This window comes from Myotis brandtii, unplaced genomic scaffold (genome assembly GCF_000412655.1).
Source record: "Myotis brandtii unplaced genomic scaffold, ASM41265v1 scaffold1213, whole genome shotgun sequence".
Classification (NCBI taxonomy): Eukaryota; Metazoa; Chordata; class Mammalia; order Chiroptera; family Vespertilionidae; genus Myotis; species Myotis brandtii.
The window spans coordinates 531,982-544,801 of NW_005354228.1; the positions used below are offsets into that span (position 1 = coordinate 531,982).

At 39.9% G+C, this 12,820-nt stretch overlaps 1 protein-coding gene across 1 annotated transcript; it reads right to left on the reverse strand.

The window, feature by feature from the left end:
- Positions 1-8,477: 8,477 nt before the first annotated feature.
- LOC102262943 (cyclin-D-binding Myb-like transcription factor 1) lies at positions 8,478-9,882 on the reverse strand. Its single transcript, XM_014533078.1, has one exon. The coding sequence runs from the start codon at positions 9,828-9,830 to the stop codon at positions 8,874-8,876; it is 957 nt and encodes a 318-aa protein (XP_014388564.1). The 5' UTR covers positions 9,831-9,882; the 3' UTR covers positions 8,478-8,873.
- Between the last annotated feature and the right edge of the window lie 2,938 nt (positions 9,883-12,820).

Sequence of the window (12,820 nt, forward strand, 5' to 3'; positions counted from 1 at the left end):
AATTTGACTTCATTTAGCTTTTTCTCTATATTTTCTTCTTTTTAACAAAGCTATTGAATTCTATACGCTAATGAAGGAGAGAGTAGGGAGTTGAAACCCTGCAACCAAATATGGTAACAATGTACATGTCAGTGATACAGGCAGATCCTCCACCTTAGGTAACGACTCCTTCCTTGGAGCGCTGAGTCCCACCTGCTCAGTGTGACTGCAGAAGGCCCTGGGCCTGTGGCGGGGCAGTCAAGCCAGCTAGCAAACAACTAGAAATGGCCTGCGAATCTGACACTTGGCTGACATTCCCTTTGGTTTTGCTAAGCTTTGTGGTGGGGGGGGGCACCATTCTACTGGGGAGGGAGTGTTTATATAAAAACCTAAAGAAGCACAGCTGTCCATTCCATGCCTCAGCACGGCCTGCATTCGTGGCACTGCCCCAATCATGTTTACGGTAAAGCTGGCATGCCATAATTCCTGGTGAGAACAGTAGTTCATTACTTCACAGTTCACACTGCTTTATTCTTGAGTGAGTGATTACAGAGTCCGTGTGCAACTGAAGGGGTTGTGGCATGATCTGCCGAGGCCTGAACACATGTTGATTCCGTCCTCAGCCTGGAACAGGAAGGCTCAGGCCTCAGAAGTCTGGTGACCTGGGGTTTACAGTTAGTTTTTTTGTTTGGTTGGTTTTTTACTTTTAGAACAAAACATGTAGCTTGCTGATACTTTATATCTCACATTTTAACCAGGCCCTTTGCTCAGCTCACTTGTAAGGCAAGCTGCTGGGGTCCAGCCCCATGGGTCCAGGGGTTCCCAAAGGTGTGGACGGAGTCGGCGAAGAATGTTTTACACAGAGACAGCGTTCAGAACTCTCTAGCTTTCCTCAGTCTCTGTGGATCTTCCCTGTGCCTGGCTGAGGCCACAGAGAAAGATTTCACTTGTTTACGTTCTTGTAAGTTTCACTTGTTTACGTTCTTGTAAGTTTCACTTGTTTACGTTCTTGTAAGTTTCACTTGTTTACGTTCTTGTAAGTTTCACTTGTTTACGTTCTTGTAAGTTTCACTTGTTTACGTTCTTGTAAGTTTCACTTGTTTACGTTCTTGTAAGTTTCACTTGTTTACGTTCTTGTAAGTTTCACTTGTTTACGTTCTTGTAAGTTTCACTTGTTTACAGTGTTCTTGTTTTTGTTCTTGTAAGTTTCACTTGTTTACGTTCTTGTAAGTTTCACTTGTTTACGTTCTTGTAAGTTTCACTTGTTTACGTTCTTGTAAGTTTCACTTGTTTACGTTCTTGTAAGTTTCACTTGTTTACGTTCTTGTAAGTTTCACTTGTTTACGTTCTTGTAAGTTTCACTTGTTTACGTTCTTGTAAGTTTCACTTGTTTACGTTCTTGTAAGTTTCACTTGTTTACGTTCTTGTAAGTTTCACTTGTTTACGTTCTTGTAAGTTTCACTTGTTTACAGTGTTCTTGTTTTTGTTCTTGTAAGTTTCACTTGTTTACGTTCTTGTAAGTTTCACTTGTTTACGTTCTTGTAAGTTTCACTTGTTTACGTTCTTGTAAGTTTCACTTGTTTACGTTCTTGTAAGTTTCACTTGTTTACGTTCTTGTAAGTTTCACTTGTTTACGTTCTTGTAAGTTTCACTTGTTTACGTTCTTGTAAGTTTCACTTGTTTACGTTCTTGTAAGTTTCACTTGTTTACGTTCTTGTAAGTTTCACTTGTTTACGTTCTTGTAAGTTTCACTTGTTTACAGTGTTCTTGTTTTTGTTCTTGTAAGTTTCACTTGTTTACGTTCTTGTAAGTTTCACTTGTTTACGTTCTTGTAAGTTTCACTTGTTTACGTTCTTGTAAGTTTCACTTGTTTACGTTCTTGTAAGTTTCACTTGTTTACGTTCTTGTAAGTTTCACTTGTTTACGTTCTTGTAAGTTTCACTTGTTTACGTTCTTGTAAGTTTCACTTGTTTACGTTCTTGTAAGTTTCACTTGTTTACGTTCTTGTAAGTTTCACTTGTTTACGTTCTTGTAAGTTTCACTTGTTTACAGTGTTCTTGTTTTTGTTCTTGTAAGTTTCACTTGTTTACGTTCTTGTAAGTTTCACTTGTTTACGTTCTTGTAAGTTTCACTTGTTTACGTTCTTGTAAGTTTCACTTGTTTACGTTCTTGTAAGTTTCACTTGTTTACGTTCTTGTAAGTTTCACTTGTTTACGTTCTTGTAAGTTTCACTTGTTTACGTTCTTGTAAGTTTCACTTGTTTACGTTCTTGTAAGTTTCACTTGTTTACGTTCTTGTAAGTTTCACTTGTTTACGTTCTTGTAAGTTTCACTTGTTTACAGTGTTCTTGTTTTTGTTCTTGTAAGTTTCACTTGTTTACGTTCTTGTAAGTTTCACTTGTTTACGTTCTTGTAAGTTTCACTTGTTTACGTTCTTGTAAGTTTCACTTGTTTACGTTCTTGTAAGTTTCACTTGTTTACGTTCTTGTAAGTTTCACTTGTTTACGTTCTTGTAAGTTTCACTTGTTTACGTTCTTGTAAGTTTCACTTGTTTACGTTCTTGTAAGTTTCACTTGTTTACGTTCTTGTAAGTTTCACTTGTTTACGTTCTTGTAAGTTTCACTTGTTTACAGTGTTCTTGTTTTTGTTCTTGTAAGTTTCACTTGTTTACGTTCTTGTAAGTTTCACTTGTTTACGTTCTTGTAAGTTTCACTTGTTTACGTTCTTGTAAGTTTCACTTGTTTACGTTCTTGTAAGTTTCACTTGTTTACGTTCTTGTAAGTTTCACTTGTTTACGTTCTTGTAAGTTTCACTTGTTTACGTTCTTGTAAGTTTCACTTGTTTACGTTCTTGTAAGTTTCACTTGTTTACGTTCTTGTAAGTTTCACTTGTTTACGTTCTTGTAAGTTTCACTTGTTTACAGTGTTCTTGTTTTTGTTCTTGTAAGTTTCACTTGTTTACGTTCTTGTAAGTTTCACTTGTTTACGTTCTTGTAAGTTTCACTTGTTTACGTTCTTGTAAGTTTCACTTGTTTACGTTCTTGTAAGTTTCACTTGTTTACGTTCTTGTAAGTTTCACTTGTTTACGTTCTTGTAAGTTTCACTTGTTTACGTTCTTGTAAGTTTCACTTGTTTACGTTCTTGTAAGTTTCACTTGTTTACGTTCTTGTAAGTTTCACTTGTTTACGTTCTTGTAAGTTTCACTTGTTTACAGTGTTCTTGTTTTTGTTCTTGTAAGTTTCACTTGTTTACGTTCTTGTAAGTTTCACTTGTTTACGTTCTTGTAAGTTTCACTTGTTTACGTTCTTGTAAGTTTCACTTGTTTACGTTCTTGTAAGTTTCACTTGTTTACGTTCTTGTAAGTTTCACTTGTTTACGTTCTTGTAAGTTTCACTTGTTTACGTTCTTGTAAGTTTCACTTGTTTACGTTCTTGTAAGTTTCACTTGTTTACGTTCTTGTAAGTTTCACTTGTTTACGTTCTTGTAAGTTTCACTTGTTTACAGTGTTCTTGTTTTTGTTCTTGTAAGTTTCACTTGTTTACGTTCTTGTAAGTTTCACTTGTTTACGTTCTTGTAAGTTTCACTTGTTTACGTTCTTGTAAGTTTCACTTGTTTACGTTCTTGTAAGTTTCACTTGTTTACGTTCTTGTAAGTTTCACTTGTTTACGTTCTTGTAAGTTTCACTTGTTTACGTTCTTGTAAGTTTCACTTGTTTACGTTCTTGTAAGTTTCACTTGTTTACGTTCTTGTAAGTTTCACTTGTTTACGTTCTTGTAAGTTTCACTTGTTTACAGTGTTCTTGTTTTTGTTCTTGTAAGTTTCACTTGTTTACGTTCTTGTAAGTTTCACTTGTTTACGTTCTTGTAAGTTTCACTTGTTTACGTTCTTGTAAGTTTCACTTGTTTACGTTCTTGTAAGTTTCACTTGTTTACGTTCTTGTAAGTTTCACTTGTTTACGTTCTTGTAAGTTTCACTTGTTTACGTTCTTGTAAGTTTCACTTGTTTACGTTCTTGTAAGTTTCACTTGTTTACGTTCTTGTAAGTTTCACTTGTTTACGTTCTTGTAAGTTTCACTTGTTTACAGTGTTCTTGTTTTTGTTCTTGTAAGTTTCACTTGTTTACGTTCTTGTAAGTTTCACTTGTTTACGTTCTTGTAAGTTTCACTTGTTTACGTTCTTGTAAGTTTCACTTGTTTACGTTCTTGTAAGTTTCACTTGTTTACGTTCTTGTAAGTTTCACTTGTTTACGTTCTTGTAAGTTTCACTTGTTTACGTTCTTGTAAGTTTCACTTGTTTACGTTCTTGTAAGTTTCACTTGTTTACGTTCTTGTAAGTTTCACTTGTTTACGTTCTTGTAAGTTTCACTTGTTTACAGTGTTCTTGTTTTTGTTCTTGTAAGTTTCACTTGTTTACGTTCTTGTAAGTTTCACTTGTTTACGTTCTTGTAAGTTTCACTTGTTTACGTTCTTGTAAGTTTCACTTGTTTACGTTCTTGTAAGTTTCACTTGTTTACGTTCTTGTAAGTTTCACTTGTTTACGTTCTTGTAAGTTTCACTTGTTTACGTTCTTGTAAGTTTCACTTGTTTACGTTCTTGTAAGTTTCACTTGTTTACGTTCTTGTAAGTTTCACTTGTTTACGTTCTTGTAAGTTTCACTTGTTTACAGTGTTCTTGTTTTTGTTCTTGTAAGTTTCACTTGTTTACGTTCTTGTAAGTTTCACTTGTTTACGTTCTTGTAAGTTTCACTTGTTTACGTTCTTGTAAGTTTCACTTGTTTACGTTCTTGTAAGTTTCACTTGTTTACGTTCTTGTAAGTTTCACTTGTTTACGTTCTTGTAAGTTTCACTTGTTTACGTTCTTGTAAGTTTCACTTGTTTACGTTCTTGTAAGTTTCACTTGTTTACGTTCTTGTAAGTTTCACTTGTTTACGTTCTTGTAAGTTTCACTTGTTTACAGTGTTCTTGTTTTTGTTCTTGTAAGTTTCACTTGTTTACGTTCTTGTAAGTTTCACTTGTTTACGTTCTTGTAAGTTTCACTTGTTTACGTTCTTGTAAGTTTCACTTGTTTACGTTCTTGTAAGTTTCACTTGTTTACGTTCTTGTAAGTTTCACTTGTTTACGTTCTTGTAAGTTTCACTTGTTTACGTTCTTGTAAGTTTCACTTGTTTACGTTCTTGTAAGTTTCACTTGTTTACGTTCTTGTAAGTTTCACTTGTTTACGTTCTTGTAAGTTTCACTTGTTTACAGTGTTCTTGTTTTTGTTCTTGTAAGTTTCACTTGTTTACGTTCTTGTAAGTTTCACTTGTTTACGTTCTTGTAAGTTTCACTTGTTTACGTTCTTGTAAGTTTCACTTGTTTACGTTCTTGTAAGTTTCACTTGTTTACGTTCTTGTAAGTTTCACTTGTTTACGTTCTTGTAAGTTTCACTTGTTTACGTTCTTGTAAGTTTCACTTGTTTACGTTCTTGTAAGTTTCACTTGTTTACGTTCTTGTAAGTTTCACTTGTTTACGTTCTTGTAAGTTTCACTTGTTTACAGTGTTCTTGTTTTTGTTCTTGTAAGTTTCACTTGTTTACGTTCTTGTAAGTTTCACTTGTTTACGTTCTTGTAAGTTTCACTTGTTTACGTTCTTGTAAGTTTCACTTGTTTACGTTCTTGTAAGTTTCACTTGTTTACGTTCTTGTAAGTTTCACTTGTTTACGTTCTTGTAAGTTTCACTTGTTTACGTTCTTGTAAGTTTCACTTGTTTACGTTCTTGTAAGTTTCACTTGTTTACGTTCTTGTAAGTTTCACTTGTTTACGTTCTTGTAAGTTTCACTTGTTTACAGTGTTCTTGTTTTTGTTCTTGTAAGTTTCACTTGTTTACGTTCTTGTAAGTTTCACTTGTTTACGTTCTTGTAAGTTTCACTTGTTTACGTTCTTGTAAGTTTCACTTGTTTACGTTCTTGTAAGTTTCACTTGTTTACGTTCTTGTAAGTTTCACTTGTTTACGTTCTTGTAAGTTTCACTTGTTTACGTTCTTGTAAGTTTCACTTGTTTACGTTCTTGTAAGTTTCACTTGTTTACGTTCTTGTAAGTTTCACTTGTTTACGTTCTTGTAAGTTTCACTTGTTTACGTTCTTGTAAGTTTCACTTGTTTACGTTCTTGTAAGTTTCACTTGTTTACGTTCTTGTAAGTTTCACTTGTTTACGTTCTTGTAAGTTTCACTTGTTTACGTTCTTGTAAGTTTCACTTGTTTACGTTCTTGTAAGTTTCACTTGTTTACGTTCTTGTAAGTTTCACTTGTTTACGTTCTTGTAAGTTTCACTTGTTTACGTTCTTGTAAGTTTCACTTGTTTACGTTCTTGTAAGTTTCACTTGTTTACGTTCTTGTAAGTTTCACTTGTTTACGTTCTTGTAAGTTTCACTTGTTTACGTTCTTGTAAGTTTCACTTGTTTACGTTCTTGTAAGTTTCACTTGTTTACGTTCTTGTAAGTTTCACTTGTTTACGTTCTTGTAAGTTTCACTTGTTTACGTTCTTGTAAGTTTCACTTGTTTACGTTCTTGTAAGTTTCACTTGTTTACGTTCTTGTAAGTTTCACTTGTTTACGTTCTTGTAAGTTTCACTTGTTTACGTTCTTGTAAGTTTCACTTGTTTACGTTCTTGTAAGTTTCACTTGTTTACGTTCTTGTAAGTTTCACTTGTTTACGTTCTTGTAAGTTTCACTTGTTTACGTTCTTGTAAGTTTCACTTGTTTACGTTCTTGTAAGTTTCACTTGTTTACGTTCTTGTTGCACTTCCCTCAGCCCATTAGCTTCCCGAGTAAGATCTAGGGAGCGTTATAAGGCCAAGCCTAATTATGCTAAGAGGATTGTGCCCTCTAAGCTGGGAATTGTTTATGACTTTGCCCACAGGTCAGTCCAAGGCTTAACCCTATATCAGCTCCCCACAGCAAGCGAGGCTCATTTGGGTAACTGCCGCCTGGAAGTGAGCACCTCTTTGTCCAAGAGAAATGATGCTTCCCTGCAAATGCTTCTCCAATGCCGTCCACTGCCCTGCGCTGTGGCTGCCGCCACACAGGGCCGACAAAACACCCACATGGCCCTTTCCCAAAGTCTTTTTTTAAAGCTTTATTGTTGAAAGTATTACATATGTCCTTTTTTCCCCCATGAACCTCTTCTAGCCCACACCCACCCCCCGCCCCAGGCATTCACCACCCCATTGTCTGTGCCCATGGGTTTTGCATATATGCATACAAGTTCTTTGCTTGATCTCTTCCCACCCACCCACCTCCCCTGCCTTTCCTCTGAGGTTCAACAGTCTGCTCACCCTGGCCGTGACATCACCACCGGGCACTGTCAGAAGTGGGCCTTCAGGATGCCCTGGCCTGGGCCTCCGCCCCAGCGGAGGAAGGCGAGCACAGCGCTAGCCCGCCACATGCAAACCCACAGGGCCAGGCCCGGGCCACGGCAACACACTTACTGCATTAGGTTCATTTTGGACATTTCACATGGTTTCAGTTACGTTGAGCAAACTCAAGGTAGGTTTGGTGGTGAGCTGTCACAGGAAAGGTAATTGTGTCTGCATACGAACCTGAGTCCCAGCTATTCAAAACACAATAGACTCTTTGCTAAGCCAGAAGAAAGATCATCTCTCATCCCATATGGTAAATTTAAACTATTAATAGGTATTTTAATTCCTTTTTTTGTCCTCTGCAGTGTATGATTTGGAAAATGGGTCTTTATTTATTAACTAGGGGCCCAGTGCACGAAACTCGTGCACTGGGGGCGGGGTCCCTCAGCCCAGTCTGCCCCCTCTCACAGACTGGGAGCCCTCAGGGGATGTCCTACTAAAGGCTTAGGCCCACTCCACAGGGAGCGGACCTAAGCCACGGTCTGGCCTCCTTCTGCGGGAGGCGACCGGGCTGATCAGGGGAAGGCACCAGCCCCATCACCCCGCTGCTGCAGCCACTGCCAGTCACCACAGCCACCAAGGTGTTTTCATCAACACAGACTCCAGTCCCTTCACCATGAAAAAATGACAGCTTTCTTTCAGCATTTTCAAGATGTGTCTTTCATAGGATATGACATTTCTTTCTTTCTTTCTTCTTTTTATCCTCACCTGAGGAGTGTTTCCATTGATTTTTAGAGAGTGTGGAGAGAGGGAGAGACAGGGAGAAACATCAATGTGAGAGGGACACTTTGATTGGTTGCCTCCTGCATGAGCCCTCCACGCTCCCAGGCCCGAGGCTCGCCTCCTGCACGGCACAGTCTGTCTTGCCCAAAGGCACATGGTTCTCACCCAATCGCAGGCTGCTCTCTGTACTATGGACACTCACTTCACTCCATGGAAACAGCCAAACGAGACCTGTTGAAATGCGCGTCTGTTAAAGTGGGTGACTTCACGGTCACACACGCCTCCCACGGGGACAGGCAATGACTGCATTAGGTTATATTGCAGTTTTTTATTAGCAGATTTACTCATCTGTATTCTTTTTTTTTTTCTCTAACCCCCCTCCCCTACCATTTGTCTCCAGATCGATCTATTCTTGTTCATCACAGAGCTATTGTTGTACAAAATAATTTATCACAGAATTTCATAACAAAAGTTAAGATATATAAAATTATTCAACTCAGAAAAGTGGATTAAACTTCAGTTTTCAGAAATTCATCTTTGTACACAATGAAAATATATACAATTTAGTTCCTCTTCATAGTTTATGTGAAAACAAGAATGTGTATAAATGTGTATATTTTTATCTTAGGTGCCTTGAAAGTACAAATCACATCAACTCTTGTTTTCCAAGAAATAGGGCATCAGAGATTTAAGTGAAAATCTATATCTCATATCTTTTTAGCTGAGACAAAGAACTTCTAACCTCTAACTCACGAGGAGCAAATATGGTTAAGACAAGGGACTTAAGCAAGAAATACATTACCAGGGAATGAAACATCTTTATGGTTTGCAATTTGCCTTTTGATGGTCCACCATTTACTTCGAAGCCACTGTGGTGAACGAACACTGCTCCATCCCTCTGCTAACAGATCCCAGTTTATGTCATTTTCATCAGCTGCATCAAGCTCTGCTATCCTGAGGATGAGATTGATTTTATCTTCCTTGGTCCACTCAGTACCTCCACTCTGCTTCCAGTTCAGGTAGTTGAGCCATTTAGAACGACACTGCTTTTCTGAGCGGGTACCCACTCGTTCTGCCACAGCTGCCCAAGACACACCCTGTGTGACGATGTCACCTGGCTCAGTGCTGGTCAATTCATGAACCACCTCTGCAAGTCTCTTTTCTTCTTCTTCGGTCCACTTCCCTGTGTTGCAAGTATCCTTCATCAGTCGGCACCGATCTTTGACGGAAGATGCACTTCTTCCTAGCGCCGCCCCTATTGTTGCCCAGTCATTGCCATGCTTTATCCGGAGCTCCTTCAGCTTTTCAATTTCTTCAGGTGTATATTTTCCCACATGGTTTCTGTCATCATACATGCGAAGTACTCTTCTATAAACTGCAAACAAAGGCCGGTTCAGACCCCATGCTATAGTCCTGTAGAAATCTTTTCTTTCGTCTTTTGACATCTCAAAGATGACTTCTGTAGCATCTTTTATTCCGCGTGCCTTCAGGTAGCGTTCAATATTATTCATCAAAATACCAATTTCTTCCTTGGACCACATCCCCTGCTTCCATTTATGTCCTTTGTTAGTCAGAGAATCCTTATCTTCTTTAGTTGTAAACCATGCTTGGCTAACTGCTGAAACTTCCTCATTACCCAAGGGAGATATTTCATCTAGTTGCTCATTCTGTAGAATCTGGATCTGTGTCACAGTTCCCTCAGTAATCTCATCATCTGCCACCTCTGTGGTTGCAGTCATGGTCACCTCAAAGCTCTGATCATTTTCTGAAACTGCAAGGAAAGGAATAATTCAATTCCAGAATAGCAATGGCAAGTTCTAATTAGTTTTTAAAAATCCATGGAAAAAATGGGACCATCTAATTTTCAGTACTATTCTATTTCATCAGCTTCATTCTGAGGGCAATGAAGAATGAGGTTCCCGTCTATGTCCCGAGTCAAAGTTACAAAGTTAACAGTTTCTACTGTTACTGTGTCAGAATCCTCTTCAACTGTGCTCATACTCAAATCTAGAAAACAGATGAATCAGCTATATCCCTTCCCATAGAATCAAGTCGCCTTCCCTTAGCCACCAGCATCACTTTCATGTTATCCAGATTGTTTTTCCCCCATGCTCCTATAGCTGCAACATTCCTGTTTTGGGTCCGGGCACTTTCCTCATCTGTATTCTTGAATCCAGTTTTTAACCATTCCCACAGCTACTTCTACTCCATATTAATACCAGAATTCTGAAATTCGCCTTAAGGAAAAATCTATGCCTAAGTAATACTCACTGTTTTCCCCAGCTCAAGAGCCTATGAGGGCTTCCTATATCCCACCATTTCATATCTAAATTCTTAGGCTTTACACTTAAGTTCTTCCCTCACTACTTGGCTAATTCTCTGACTATCCACCATCTGACCACCCACCCAACACTGAATAGTCAGGCTTCTAAATGCTGAACCCCGTGCTAGCCACTACATTCACACACAAGGCAAGGCCTGTACAATCCCTGTCCCCAAGGAACTTAAACCTGAGGGGGTGTGGACATGCAGACGGGCAATTTGATTCCAGGGTAATCGCTATGCTGGGGGGCAGAGGGTGCTAGGCCAGCTGCCCTGGCAGGACGTGGCCAGGGTTCCCGCACCAACAGCCCGTCAGGAAGCACCTGCAGGATCTGCGCTTTGGCAAGTGTTTCCATGGATCTGTGCAAACCTCCACTCATTCTCACAACACGTCCACCAGGGCTGTTTCTCCAGCTCCGACGACGAGGAGACGGAGACAACCCAGCTGAGGCCCACACTGAACGGGGCCGGGCGGGGACGGCACCCAATCTCAGACCAGAGCCTGAGTTCTGACCCAGGAGAAAACAGTCATGATCAGGGAAGTGGCAGATCAGAGCAAGGACATAAGAAGGGGTCGGGTTGAGGCAAATGGCCGTCATTGAGGACAAAAGTATGACAAAACGGATTGAGATGACAGCCATACACTGCTCACCGCCCTGGAAGGCCCAGCGTGCTGTGCGACACTGTCTGTGTCCCCTCTCCCTCCTCCCTACATGTCTCTGTGGGCACTGTCTGTGTCCCCTCTCCCCTCCTCCCTGCATGTCTCTGTGGACACTGTCTGTGTCCCCTCTCCCTCCTCCCTGCATGTCTCTGTGGGCAATGTGACCACCCCCCACTCTCCCTCCTCCCTGCATGTCTCTGTGGACACTGTGACCACCCCTCACTCTCCTTCCTCCCCTCATGTCTCTGTGGACACTGTCTGTGTCCCCTCTCCCCTCCTCCCTGCATGTCTCTGTGGACACTGTGACCACCCCTCACTCTCCTTCCTCCCCTCATGTCTCTGTGGACACTGTCTGTGTCCCCTCTCCCCTCCTCCCTGCATGTCTCTGTGGACACTGTGCCCACCCCTCATTCTCTCTCCTCCCCTGCATGTCTCTGTGGTTACTATTCTGTCCCTCAGTGAGCTTATAGTTTTCAAGTTGGGCTTCCTGACTTCACATTGATACTGACCACTGTAGCGTTCCTGCAGCCTTCTGTAAACTGGCTGTTGCTCTGTGGGGAGATGCTAGGGTTATGATGTAGTGGCTCAAGACTGCTCTTGAATGTTTCTACCATTTTTGAAATAGCTTTTATTTTGTCCATCATTAAATTATGTTTTCATTCTTTGAAATACTACCTGTGAATGCTGGGTGTTGAGGTGCGTAGATAGTTACTGTGGAAGTTCTTTGCCCTTTTTGGTGACTAGAGCCCTGAGTTTCTATGTTTCTTTCTCACCTTACTCATGAGAGAACTGACAGATTCTGCTACCCTGATGGACAAGTCTTCTGCATTCACCCTCCAAAATCCATGCTGTTTGTTGTTGTTGTTGTTGTTGTTTATTTAAGAAAATGGTTTATGAATGCCTTTGCTTTAAATATGATCAATCATCCTAACAAGCACCACTATCACACACAAAATCCAACTGACAGCTGTTTCACATGCACCTGGTGTCCAAGTTAGTTTATGTTCTTGGTTTGGGTGGCAGTGTGTCCTTGTACAATATAATACACTCCACCATTCACTGGTAAGGCTGTTCAGAATTGAAAAGAAACAGATGAGAGATAAATAGTGTAACTGGTACCAAGATTTGATCACCTGCTGCCACAAACTCATGAGACAGGAGCTGGTGGAAAAGGAAAGTGGTTTATTCAAGTGCCAGACACCTGAGAAGATGGGGGACTCTTATCACAAGACCCATTTCAACATCTCAGTCCAGGCAAAGGTTTTTATAAGGAGGGAGAGGGGGAACAGAACAAAGAAATAAAGAGGAGGAGTTGAAAAGTTTTCTATGTGCAGACCAGCACAGTCCACTCCCATAAGGACCTTGACACTGGCCTGGTGTGCATCATCTGGTTCTACATTGAGGGTCCGCAAATCTACCAAAAATGGGATTACTGAAGGTCAGAGTCTGCATCTTCTGAAGTTAGTTCTTAGGATTCTTATACAAACATGCTATTTATCTACAAGCTACATATTAGTCACAGCTGGGCTTTACAGAAACATTGTCAAAAAAAATGGTGGGGTAGGTTACAATACTACCACTCTTACAATACCACCTGTATATTTGTTACAAAATGTGTAGAGATTTATGTGGAGGATGATAATGTTAATATAAACCAACCTGGTTTGAGTAGTGACATGCAACTGCTTCCTTCAGGGAGCTCACTGGGAACCAGTGCCCATCCCGGTTAGGAGCAACCAGCCAGGC

Excerpts from the sequence above, each read along its gene's own strand:
- LOC102262943 (XM_014533078.1), bottom strand. The coding sequence starts at position 9,830 with ATGACTGCAACCACAGAGGTGGCAGATGATGAGATTACTGAGGGAACT.